The sequence below is a fragment of the Rhipicephalus sanguineus genome, unplaced genomic scaffold, assembly GCF_013339695.2.
Source record: "Rhipicephalus sanguineus isolate Rsan-2018 unplaced genomic scaffold, BIME_Rsan_1.4 Seq4303, whole genome shotgun sequence".
Lineage (NCBI taxonomy): Eukaryota > Metazoa > Arthropoda > Arachnida > Ixodida > Ixodidae > Rhipicephalus > Rhipicephalus sanguineus.
The window spans coordinates 85377-99103 of record NW_023615236.1 but is presented as its reverse complement, the minus strand read 5'-3'; the positions used below and the strand labels follow the sequence as shown (position 1 = coordinate 99103).

The 13727-nt window shown below is 47.4% G+C and overlaps 1 protein-coding gene across 1 annotated transcript in view; it reads right to left on the bottom strand.

The window, feature by feature from the left end:
- Positions 1–3104: 3104 nt before the first annotated feature.
- LOC119377296 (acetylcholinesterase) overlaps positions 3105–13727 on the bottom strand; it is a 34994-nt gene continuing 24371 nt past the window's right edge. The window contains exons 3-4 of the mRNA XM_037646828.2: positions 7993–9206; positions 3105–4407 (exon numbers count right to left, since the gene is read on the bottom strand). Of these exons, the coding sequence (XP_037502756.1) occupies positions 4266–4407; positions 7993–9206 (1356 nt within the window). The 3' untranslated portion in view covers positions 3105–4265. The remainder of the gene's footprint in view (positions 4408–7992; positions 9207–13727) is intronic.

The following is a 13727-nucleotide window of genomic DNA, read 5'->3' as shown; positions in this document are numbered from 1 at the left end:
TTGCCCCAGCTTAAGAACCTGGCGAGCCAGCTCCTAAAAGCTCAAGTTAGCTTTACTAGTTGCGTTTTTAACGAAACTCGACATGCGATTCCCTTCCCCCGAAATTCTCTGCACGACAGACATCACTCGCTGCGTGTGTCATTGCTGGGGTTTGACACGCTCGTTAACCTGAGCAACATTGGAGCACAGAGTGCTAACTGCGGAGCAGTTGAGGGACCGCCCTGTCATCTTCCCATTTCTAGCTTTGGCTTTACGGTGGTCCCACGTTTGATACACATAAGCCGAGCATGTTGCACGTTTGGAACGCGTGCTTGCCCGTGAACACCAGCGTCACCGAAACCGAGCCAGCAGAGCGATAGCGATGCGCCAGAGTCGGGGAGTTAGACAGATCTACGGAATAGAGAAGCGAAGGGGAAACGCCAGTGCCTGGAGTTAGACGCACCGCGCTCGGAGCAGCAAACAGTAGAAAAGAGAGCATAGTGCAGAAAATCGATGATCGCAAAAGAAATTAGATAATCACAAGAACGGAGCAGAAAATGATAGAAAATATCATACAACCACACGAAAAGAACTAAAAAGACCGTGGAAGAGCACATAAACACAAGAAAAGAACACAAAACACCATAAAAGAGCAGATAAACACAACATTAACTGAAGGGAAACACAGGCGAATCAATGGTTCGCAGTTGGCACACCGTTCACTTGGGGTGGAACGGGCCCAGATTTTCTAAGGGCGAAAGGCCTCATCAAACGAGAAAATTGACCGCCGGTGTCGGCGTCCCGCGGCTTCGCGGACAACACGAGTGATGCAAAAAATCGCCATCACGAGGTGACGTCATCACATGACATCGTAACTTGGTCAAAGGCGTCGACCACGGAGGTGGTGGAATACCAGGTGAGGCGCCTCCGATCTTGCAGGCAGTGCAAAACCACATCAGATGCAGAAAGCGTCCGTACAGTGGCGGGGCAGGGTCAATGCATCGACTCAGAAGAAAAAGAAGATGGCTTTCGCCTTCGAGTCGTCTTAGGCGAATGCATAAGGGACCCTATGACCTTTTTTGTTTATGATTTCGTACGCATTGAAGTGCCGTGGGGTCGAATATGTGAACGGGAGCTTACTTCGCTTAGCATAGCGGAACACCTTATGAGGTACGCCGCCTTATCATAAGCCCTAAAATATAAAAAAAAACATATATATTTTTTTATGGAAAATTTTTGAAGAATACGTCGTAGGTACGAAAGTCAAAACCTTTTTGGGTTGTTAGACATGTCGTGGGTGTTCTTCTGAAGCAGAAGAATAACTGTAGGTTTTAGCATCGTTTAGTAAAGGACTTTTTCTGAGGACTTCAGTTTTGTGTAGTGTTCTTGATAAATAAGTTTTAATACAAAATCAACATTTTGATGGCAGCTCATTTTATTTGCTTCAGTAGAGGTCCGTGATACCATAGGCGTGCGCACAGGGGGGGCAGGGGGTGCCCCCCCTAATCACCTAAGAGGGGGGGCGCAAAATCTGCCCCGTACATTGCCCCTCCTAGTCCCCTAAGAAGGGGGGGGCGCAAAATCTGCCCCATACCTTGACTTAGTAGGGTGGGGGGAGGGGGCGCTGCGACGAACCTTTGCCCCCCCTAATGGGGAACCCTGCGCACGCCTTTGCGTAATACTCTGGAACAATTCACAAAATTACTATTTGAAAGCTATAGTGGTTGCAGAGAAAATGTCCCTTTTCTCCCCAAAAGTGGTGTTTTTCAGTGAACTTTATTTATAAAGACTGACTTTCCGAAAGGTGGGACTAAAATGCTGCTTCTTCATTATCTTCGCTCAGATCCTGTTCGACCCGCCATTCAAAGATCATTCGCTCACTCGATTTTATTTTTGTTTCTTTTGTTGTTATCGGCAAAGCCCTAAACTTTGCCTTTCGTATCCTGTTGCGGTCCATCCACACTTATCACAGCATGATAATAGTTCCCGCAGAATTCGCGCTTCTTGCCCAAATTAGGTGAAAATTACACCATTTCCCGCTAAAGGGGACCATGAGGCGATGCGAAGCCGGAGCGCTTGCACGATCGCGTTCCGTTGGCGTTCTTTGGGCATGCTACCAACCTCGCGTCGTGGAACACGAAGAGGAACGCTACGCGCGCCTTGTATACCCTCTAGCCTGGCCGTTAATTCTCACAGGACGAGCGGGGAACGCGGTCGGCAGGCGTGCGAGAGGGGGGCAGCGTAGGAGAGGAGAGAGGGGGAGAGGACGCGCATGCGTTGGTGCTCATGGCGGCGTTGCGCAGGAGAGAATTTCGGCATGTTTAGTCCATGTTTCAGAGGAAGAGTGGAAAGGGGGAGGGGAGAGGGGAAGTGAAGAGGGGGAGAGAAAGCGGAGAGGGGAAATGGCAGAGGGGAAGGGGAGAGGAGAGGGGACAGGGTATGCGCGTGCGCAGTGAGGGTGGTCACGCCGCACACCACCACCACCACCACCATCGGATTGAACTCCGCCATAAGATACTTCGCATCTAAAAACGAGGCATTCTTACGTTGGCAGTGCATTAGTGAAAGAGGCAACAGCTGTGTGGCAGAATAAGAGAGAGCTGAGCTGCTTGAAGTAAAGTGTGCTACCTGGTGCGCATGAAGTACTTGGTACATATTCATGTTACAAGAGTGGGCATCTAAAACAGACACTTCTCTTTTGTACCCGTGTAGCATGCGTAGACATTTTTTCAAATGAAGAATGACATCACGCACAAGCAGAACGCGGGTATGGCAACGGCGGGAAGTAACATTAAGCGTCCTTATACTCAAAGCAAACGCCACAACGCATAACGCAAGCTTGCGCAGCGAGAAGGCGAAGTCAGGGGGGCAGGCGCGGTTGGAACCGTTTGAACATCTTCACTATCGCAGCTGAAGGTGCCACTTGGTGGAAATACATGCCAAGAATGTTGGTAGATTCTCATGTTATGATTAATAAAATCGCACTTTTAGTCGAATTTGCCCTCCATCCTCTTTAATCGATAACCTCTGAACCAGTCTACGGCACAACGATGATATTTATCATATCAGTGGTACATACTACTACCACATAGTTTCTTCTTTTTTATCTTCCTTTCCTGACCTCCTACGCTTAGGGCCTTTCTGTCTTCAGTCCCCTTACCCTTACAGAGTAGCATGTCGGCGGCATCTATACGCCGATTGTATTCTCTGCATTTCATAAAGTACTTTCTCTCTTTCTCGAAAACGTGAGCTGAATAACTGTACGAATGAATGGCGACGCTCCCACAATGACCAGGAGCAGCTCAATTAACGCAGGGAAACACGAGATATTGAGCAGCGCCGCTGTAAATAAACGCGCACGCCTGAACCTCTTCACAACACAAAGATTGCCGGTCGAGCATTCGGCTCGGCAGGCTCGGCTCGGCATGCTAGGCAGGTCTTTTTTCATTGGAAAGGTTGCCAAACAGCATACACAACTAAACATACTAATGGAGACCACCGCTGATAGGCAGGTCTTACAACCAAGAGTGCTAAAAATTTCACCGTAAAAGGTCGCCCAGCATTCCAATGGTATGCTTAAACATCATCCGGACAAATTTTAACCAATAGAACAATTTCCTGTGATCCCTGTACGCTCAAAAAGTGTAACAGTGCTGTGTAGAAAAGTTTCCACCTTTGATGATTTTGTTTCTCGCTGCTTGGTGTCTGGTTGTATGCATTCGACGCTCTTTTGCAATTTAGGCGCGAAAAATTTGCGGAACACTACAATTCTGATTTATTTTCACACAATGTGTATCAGTTTTCGTCCATGGCTTTGAACGGTAGCAGCAGTTGCGCGAAATAACAAGTTGCATGTCGTACGTGAAATGCAATGAATAATAATAGCTAAAGGAAGAATAAAAAAGGTGTGCTTTGATCAGATAGAGTTTCTGCACGCATTCAACATGATGTAGTAACTAAAACGCGTTCTTGGGATAGTTGGTGCATGGTCTGACAAAATATTTGGAGGCACAAAGGAACGAGGACAAGAAATGACAGGACTGGTGCCAAACTAACAACTGTTTTATTGGAAAGAACACTGCATTCCAGGTAGCTTCACGCGCATGCGCGAGTCACATTGACAATCACGCAGTGTTCTTTCCCATAAAACAGTTGTTAGTTTGGCATCAGTCCTGTCATTTCTTGTCCTCGTTCCTTTGTGCCTCCAAATATTATGATGTAGTAAACAAGCTCCCTTGATGCAAAAAGAGAACGCTGTGCGGACGCTATTGTAATTCTTCGCAACCCTACAGGTAAGCTCTCCATGGCCCGCACTGCTCTTCGCGAAATCCCTTGATGTCCGTGATGTTTTCGTAGTCGAAGTAGACGGAAACCGGACTGTCGGCGGTGTACTTAGGCCATGGTTTCTTCATAGGTAGTTCTGGCACCCTGCGAAAGCGATAGGTGTAAAAGAAATTTTCGCACATAAGATAAACGGACTATTTCACAATGACGAACCTATGAGTCATAGCGGAACTTCTATCTATGAAACGCATCTGGTGATGTAAGATATGCACGATGTCCATACTGATTTTGCCATGCCCGCTTCATTACGAAGGTGTTAAAAGGCGAAGTATATGAAACAGTGGATGCTAGTTGCGCTGTTTATGCCCGACGAAAGCTTGCGACGAATATTATTGCCACTGAGGCGTTCATGCGATTGATACATGTTACACCGCACTCCTTCGTTCGAGCCAGTGCGATGAGCCGCTTGGCGTATTTTCGAAGCGGTGACGGATCATCGACGCGTCGCCATTATGATATTCCCATTGATAAGTAAAACTGACATCTGTCAATTTCTGCTATATATGTTTTCATTATTTTCCTACTGAATTACTCAAGCAATATATCACTATGCCTTGCACCAAGACTAAAATATAGGAAAACCTCCTGGCGGCGTCCTCGTATCGCAGAGCAAAAAAAAAAAAAAAATGTTGCAGTGGCTTAGCTCGGCAATGCCAGGATAACGTAGCGTGAGCAAAGGTTCAGCTTATTATTCTTAGCTTTCCTGATTGTCTACGATTAGCTTGATTATCATGCTTGCTGCTGCTCCAATGACACACACACGGTATACGTATTATGTCGCACATGTATATTTATTTTGCCAGGCAACTGCTTCGGGATCCGATTAGTTAAGCTTCTTCGCTCTTCTGCGCCGTTGAGCAGCATTTGCGCTCTCCTTCTCCATGGCTATACTACACTGACAAACTCCAGTCAGAGGAGCTATCAAGCGGCTCCAGGCCAGCGCAGTGTCAGACGGCGACTGCACAGCGAAGGTGAGTAGCTGCGCGCGCCGGCGCCAGTACGTCTGTCACGGCTACGACGTTACTCCTCTGGAAAGCGCAGACCGGCAACGGCGAGTCGCGCGCGCAGCGGCGGCGGAGTGCGCGGGAGGTGCCGGCTCCGTTGCGCCAGCTGTGTGACATGACTGAGCCTCGCGCATGCGCGGCACGGCTCTTGAGGAGGCACGCGAAACTGGCTCGGCTAGGCCAGTGTAGCTAACGCCACAAAATAGCAAGAATGAAGGTAAGTCTAGTTTTGGATATAACGCAGACAGTAACCCCCGTATATTGATCTGGAGCATTATCATTGCGGAGGCTCGCTAACGCGCCTTGTCAGAAACGTTGTCCTGGCCAAGTAGGATGCTCCAGGCTAAGTAGCGACGAACAATGGTTTCATTTACTCACCTAGAGCTCTGGCGTATATATCCACTCGCCGCTTAGCCGACTTTGTCGCATCTACTTATTCTTGAGGGCACCCGCCACAGTGGTCTAGAGGTCGTGGTACTTGACTGCTGACCCGAAGGCCACAGTTGCGACGTTCCTCATTTTCGCCTCTATCGAAAATGTGGCCTCAGCGGCCACAGCAGCCACATGGAGGCGAAAATACCCGAGGCCCGTGTACTTAGGCTTAGGTGCACGTTAAAGAGCACCAGATGGTCAAATTTTCCGGGGCCTTCCACTACGGCGTTCCTCATAATCATATTGTGGTGTCGGGACGTTAACCCGCAAAAATTATTGTTATGCTTTAGGGCCTCTCGCACTTTTTTCTTGCCTCTTGATTTTTGGTAATCATTGCCACAATACTTCTATACTCTGTTGTCATCACGACCATGCCCTTTTGTTCCAGAATCAGGAAACAGTCTACTAAAAACGAAGACGAAGCCGAGGAATGAACAACACACCGCACGAAGGGTGTAGCGTGTTGTTCGTTCCTCTGCTTTGTCTTCGTTTTTACCGCGCTGTTTAGTGATTCAAGATGTTCGACCAACTAGCCAACAAGTTCACTTTTTGATGTAGGGTTTTTTTTTTGTTGCCCAATACCGCATGACTTACACTTTCATTCTTCGAGCGAAGCATCCCCAGAGCTCTAGTTATCGGGGTTAATATCCTGTTACAATTTTAAATAGAGTGTTAGGATAATTATCCACCATGAAAACGTGCATATACGACGAAGGAAAGGAGAAACAGGAAGGCAGCGAGTTTGCCAGTGCCCCTGACAGGGACACAATGATTGCCTAGCCGTTAGCTATAGGCGGTGATAGCGGTGAGGTTGAAGATAATGAGAGCTGTATTAATGAGGAAGGAAAAGACAACAGAATAGCTTTTCACAGATAGGTGGTCGCAAATGAGAACAATTGACAAAGATTAAAGCGGAGCAGCAGTAACTGAAAAAATAAATGTAGGAATTTAGTACAATATACATAGTGGGAAGAACGAGTCTCTGTATTAGTATATAAAGCGCAAAGTTGGGTTACTAAGAACTTCGAACACCATAATTTCCAGCCCGACAAATAAAACTAAAAGATAGACCACAGACGAAGAACTGAGAGGACAGTTAAATGCTCGTCCTCGATTGAATTGACACTTTGAAAAGTGCGAGCCAAGCAGTTTAAATGGCACGCGTACAGAACAGCTTTAAGAAACAATAAAATTCCATATCGATGGATAAGCGTAGCACGGATCCGTCATTCATGTATTCTATTTCTTTTCTGCCCAGAAAGATTGAAACGATGCTCACACATCTATGGAGAAGACTTCATGAATCAATGCAAGTTTTTCTGTCGTATACTTACTGAGGACACGTGCGCTGTCGAACTACAGATAACACTTGCAACGTCTGTAATGGTCAGCAAGATGACCGGATTCCACTAGAGCCTATACCTGTACGTGATGCGCGCTTAGCCTGTCGTTCACATATTTCCCCTGTCGGCCAACGTAGCACCTGTCACGTGAAATGAGTATCCTATAAATATGCAGGGAATGAAGCGTCTGGTGTGCTTTTCAGTGCAAAGATCGCTCCTGCCGTTGATCATTGACAGCCTAGCACAAACTTGCCAACTTCTCCGGTGCTGAAAACAGCGCAAGGACCTCCCACTTATTGGACCGCTTCTTGAGGCGGTTTGTGAAAAGTTATTACAATACGGCGCTTTGACCAGATGTTTGTCTGGTCGTGAAAGTCCAGTTTGTTGCCTACCATGGGACCACTTCTTTCACAGGGTTCTCCGAAACGGAAGGCACCATTTCAGGTGGGAAGCATGCCTATTTCCGTCTTTACAATTTTGTTCAGCGACACTCGCTGCCAGCTCATGCTCGCAGGGCCGCGAGGGGGCCGAGTGCTGCCAACTGGGGGCAAATCCGCGCTTGACAAATTTTGACTGGGCCGAATAATAAGTTAAGAAGCGTTTGTTAGAATAGGATAGCTGCCTCCAGCACACATGTTCCTCAAAAGACAACCTGATATGTAAGAACTGGGTACTATTCTGCCGTGGCAATTCACGCGTAATACATGTGTTTTACAGAACTTCAGACCAGGCGACCGTTGCCTATAAGAGTGGCGTCATACGCAGCTACTGCTGCTAAATTGCTTGGGGTACTAACCATTATCACCATTATTTCTGCTACCACGCTGTAGACCAATTTTTCACTGTAACACGAGATAGCGACATGGCAAGCATAGCACACGCGTACTCACCCATTTGCAGCGAATGTCTTCAACACCGTCACCACAACTTCTGATACAGCAGCATCTTCATCATCGAACCGTTCTTGATTGACAAGGGGGACTCCGAAGATGTAGTTTATGTCAAATGCATGCGGAGTCCCCATCCAGGCAGGAAGCGGGTTTTTAGCTGACTTGTGACCAAAGACGTACGAATAAACGGTCTGACCACGGTCCGCGTGCTTTTCTGCGGTGAAGTGCATGGGACAGACGAAAACCGAGTCGGAAATGTAGTCAACGTAGCCGCGCCTCAAGGACGATTTGTCCTGGGCCTCTGCTGTGTACTTCTCCAACATTTCCGGAAAGTCCATCTTGAGCCACGAGAATACGCCTTCATGCAGAGAGTGCTTAAATATCTTCTCGTCAAGGCCTTCCACGTCATCAGGAAGCAGCTCGCTTCTAAGAGGATAAATGAGAGAAAGCACCCCTTCGTCCTCGGTGACTCCTAGGACGATGTCGACGGTATGGAAGAACCCCTTGCTGATTGCGACAGTGGGTACCTTGGGCAGGAATTCGTTGTGGTAGGTTGGCAAAAATAGAAATATCTTGGGCGCAAGAGATTCGGCTGCGGCGAGCACCAGTTCGTTGGCGCTTTTTGTTCTGAGGCAGTCGATCACGGCTTCAGCGTTAGATCCCAGGCTTCGGTCCCCACCTGAACAACCTACAACGGATGCAACCGTGTTGCCCTTGCTAATGCTCTCATGGGTGGCATCAAAGAAGTCCAAGGTGTGCAGTGTTCCGCTCATCATGTACGCCCTCTGGAATAGGCCACGACTCACGGGAGACAGTACATGCGCATGGACACTCATTCCTCCAGCGCTCTCTCCTAATATAGTCACTCTTGACGGGTCACCACCGAAGTCACGGATATTCTCCTGGATCCACTTGAGAGCCAGACTCTGATCCATAAGACCCATGTTGCCAGGTGCTTCAGGGCTGTTCGCGTCAAGGAAACCCAGGATTCCCAGACGGTAATTCATTGAGACGACAACTAGGCCGGTCTTGGCAGCAAGCGGAGCCCCGGTGTAGTTGTCGTAGCTCGCGCATCCCTGAGTGAAGCCGCCTCCGTGAATCCACACCACTACTGGAGCTACATCGCCGTCGCGACCAGCAGGACTCCAAACGTTCAGATGCAAGCAATCTTCGGTGTATTCGATCTCACCAGCCATGAATTCGCTGAACACGACCTGCAAGTTGAGCAGAATGCAAGGTTTGGATTGGGCGTACGTATATGCGTGTGTAATGTCGTATAATAGATTATGGTTATGCCCTCAATAGCGGACGATAACCTAAATTTAAATCTGCAAGTCTCGTAGTATAATTTTTACACACGCCTCTTGCAAGCGTTCCATTTCGCGATCAGTAGACTTACGCAGAAAACAGCCAAACGATTGGCTTCCATTAAAAGCTTCCTTATAGTATGAACATCCATATTACACCGTTTTAAAGAATTTACGTAACACTTATAATAACCATGTGGTTATGAGTATGAATTAACGGTGCCACCAACTAGAGGCAATGAAATTACGAGTAAGCCCTACAGATGTTCGAATGAGTTACAATGGAATAACAATCAGGTAACATAAACGTGTATGCATTCATGCGTGCATGTATATGTATGTATGTATGTATGTATGTATGTATGTATGTATGTATGTATGTATGTATGTATGTATGTATGTGTGTGTGTGTGTGTATGTATGTATGTATGTATGTATGTATGTATGTATGTATGTATGTATGTATGTATGTGTATGCATGCATGCGTGTATGTATGCATGTATGTATGTATGTATGATGGGTATGTGTGCATGTGATCGTGTGTGTGACACGACATGAGAAGAAGGACCCGCTAGTAGAGAAAATAAGGCGCCGTTAGAAGTAAGTGGTCACTTTTTAACTGCTGCGCGGGCCGCGTGCACGAAACTCACTGCGATGACTGGGATCGGGCTCAATTGTGTTGTATGTGAAGCGTTCGAAATACATCGCGACGGCCGGCAGGTTATCAGCTAGCCTATTTCGGCCGTTCGTTATGACTCCCTCGAGCAGGCCGTCATTGCCGTCGGTTTCTCAGTCACTCTGTCGCTTGTGTACATATGTCGCGACGGCCTGGCTGCTGTTCGCTGGTCTGCCGCTCGCTTGAAACGCATCAACGCCATGGCCGGCAACGAAATCGATAGTTATTACGCCGCGCGTTGTGAATTAATCGCGACCGCCACTGGTGGCTTCAGCTGGCTATACCCCATCTATGGTCTGGCAGCCTGAAGACTGGCCGCCATTGCTGTCTGCTTCCCGCTCGGGCGCTCGAGTTCGCCGGCGTCGGTCGCGGCGGCCTGCTTCGGGCTCGCGATATTGGGCAGGGGCCTTGCTCTTTTAATTGCGGCACTGTCGCGCGCTTGAAGTGGGCCGCGGTTGGCGGCTGGCGCGCTCGCTTGAGGTGTATCACGTCGCTGGCCGATAATTCGCCGCCGTGGTTAGCAGAAGCTTCTTGCGATGTCTGCAACGGCCCTACACTTGAGCTGCAGTGCTATGTTGCTAGAGATTCGTCTTTGATTATGTATCACATGACGGCGGAAATATTTGCATGCGATAATTTAGACGTATACTTTTATTTCACCTTGCATGCTTTTTCCACATGGGTGCTTCCTGACGGCACTCTGGGACGTGTGTCTAACTGCTTGCAATCTATTTGAGCTTTGTAGGAAGCAGCAGTTGTCTACAACGTGCCGGCTGTTGTGTGCGCTGGCGTGTGCGATAGCCGTCGTCAACCGTTTTCTCTGGAACAGCTTGGGAAAGAAAAATGAAGACTGCGAGTTGCGACAACCAGGTAGCCCTGCATTGGACATTCGACCGTGAGTTAGAACAATACAACATTTCTTTTTGTCGTTTTTGTCTTTCTTTTGCTCCTGTCGCAGAATCTGCGACAGCAGTGAAACAAGCAAGACCAAATACTTCTTCACGTGCGTGTTTAGGTGCCATTTGTTGGTCGCCGCGACAGAAAAATACACAGTCTGGCGCAAAATAGCTGCAGAAGATCGTTCCTGGCGATTAAAAGGCCATGTGCACTGGGGAAATATAGGTCATCCGTGTGAAGTATCTGAGTGGACTAGCTGTTCGCCTGGTGAGGAGCAGCTGGGTGGACTTACAGTCGCTCTGGTAAGGTATGAATACGAGGACTAAATGTTAGCTCATTGAGGTTCAACTATTCGGACTGAAAGTTAGTTTTTGAGTAGTGACTTTATAGGGCGTAAATGTGGTGCCGTTATTCCTTAAAGGAATTAATGATTGCGGAAGCCACGTTAGTCCCCAAAATATGAAATGCACACCTTTTAACTCCCATTTGCTTTAGAGTGTACCAACAGGGTAACCTAACCATGTAAAGAATTTCACCGAAGAATAAGGGTAGGATGGTGCGCATACGGCAGACATTCCCAGATTATGGCAGCCTACTGATCGCTGCGCTAAGGAAAAAAGCGTAAAACAATTGTATATCGCTTATACTTACACATGAGAAAGAAACTTTGAAAATTAGAAAGGAGCTCGAGAAGTTAAGAACCACGTGCCGTGCCATCGAACGGAAAATAATAGGCGTGTGCAATATTGTGAGAAAGGCATTGTGAATCGGAGAACAAAGTCAGGTGGCAGATATCATAGTTGGCATTGAGAGGAAAAAGTGCACCTAGGCGTGTCACAGAATTCGAGGAATACACAACCAGTCGTCAGTTAATGAGAGGCGATTCATAACAAGATATGGGAAATGCAGGCGATGACAGCCAATGGTTAGCTAGGGGGATGCAGAAGGACATTGCGTCCTGACATCTTTCTTACGTCGTTTTGTTGCGCTGAAAGTTCCTATGAACAGGCACTAACTAGCCCATCAAGGCGTGGTGTTAAATGGGGCGGATGTAAGTTTTAAATTTGCAAGCATGAAATGAAACCGCGGTTAACTGTGCCACTTGGCGATGGTTTATTGCGACCTTCCTCAATGCATAAGGGAATCTGGTCGCCTAAGACAGCAGAAACAGGATATCATTAAGAGAGGACTTCTACCTGCAGTAGACATACAATAGGCTGACGATGATGATAATGATCATGGCTGACTAAACGTGTGTGGTTAGTCAGCCTCCGCGAAGAATGACATTGACCCACCATTCGAAAGAGCCGAACTACTGGCCGCATCCGTTTGCGCTGTATAGATAGGGCTCCGTGTTTTCAGTTTACTAGCATCCGTAAAAAAACGATAAACATTCGCCGGTAAAATTTTTGACAATTCGGATTTATCCGATAAACTCCGATTTCAAGGGCCGATATTACCTGGTTCCGTTCTTTATCGAAAGGGCAAGTTCTAAGCGCTCATTGATACATCTTGTGGTTTGACCGATTTAATGTTTACCGCGCGTAACTGTATTAGGTGACGTAGCTGTATTGTGCTCCGACTCAGCTTCCTACATGCACAAGCTTCACAAGGACTTGCAACTCTCTAACCCCTTATTCACGGCGCTTCACTTCAAAGATCCGTGCCACCTACTCTGAAGTATGGAATCAGGACGAGCTCGCTTACCGTAGTTCATGATTTCGTTGTGCACTTCCCTGCCCTGTTGAAGTCGTCGCGGGAGCTGCGCCGTAAGATTGGTCTTGTGTGCTTGGCCACGGGCATGTCCATGAAGTCGCTGAAAACCTTATGTCCGTCGAGGTGGTTCTCTTCTTATGAAGCTCTAGAAGATATTTTGGACCACTGGCGCGCCATCTTGTCTTTCTTAAGAAGCGACGAAGCCAAGCGAATGAAGTATCAGAAGCTCAAGAGCCTTATTTCATCGCGAGAAGCTGTGCACGACTTGATCGTTAAGGTGAGGATTCTGAAAACCAATTCGTGTGCCGTGCTCTCAATCATTAAGGAACTTGAGAGAGAGAGCACCCTGGTCCACCAAGTTTATCCCATACTGGGGGTTCGTTTGCACGCACTCATCAGTCAATGGCATGATCCAACCGAGGTCTTCGCATCAGATGTCACAAGTCTGTTCGACCTCCTCGACGAGACTGACCGCTTAACGACTGTCGCAGACTTTCACGAATACTACGCTGCTGTCGCCGAAAAGTGGAGACAGACATCTGAGAGGAACCAGTGCGATCAACTCCAGTACACCAAAGAATCGTTTTGGTACTGTGTTCAAATTGTGAATCCAAATGCGAAACATGAGCTGCCCTGCGCGTTTCAAACCTATGCGCCTATTTTTCAATTAGTGCTTCTCGAAACTGACGACACGACCCAGCTCCTGAGTGATTTTGCGAAATATCAGTGCTATGAAATATGTAACATTGCTGAACCCCTGTCGTTTTGGAGACTGCGCAATGTCCAGTGGGCAGTGCTTTCTCGCTGCGCGCTGCGTCTTTTGGCGCTTCCTGTTTCTAGCGCTAACGTTGAAAGGGCATTTTCAAAGCTGAGAGTCGTCAATCGAAAGGAGCGCGCTTCGATCACTGGCAGCAACCTCGCAAAGTATGCCTGCATGTTTTACAATAAGCTCTAAGCTAAGGTTGTTGTACGCACAAATACAGGTGTTTTGTGTTGAAGTGCTTCGTTTGTGCATGTATGTTTTGCTGCGTTGAAACCTCCGAGAAAAAATAAAATGTGCTTTCTGTGTCTTGATGTTTTAGTATTCAGATATGAATTGATCTAAAATTTGGGGGGTTTTGAGAATAATGCAAAACTC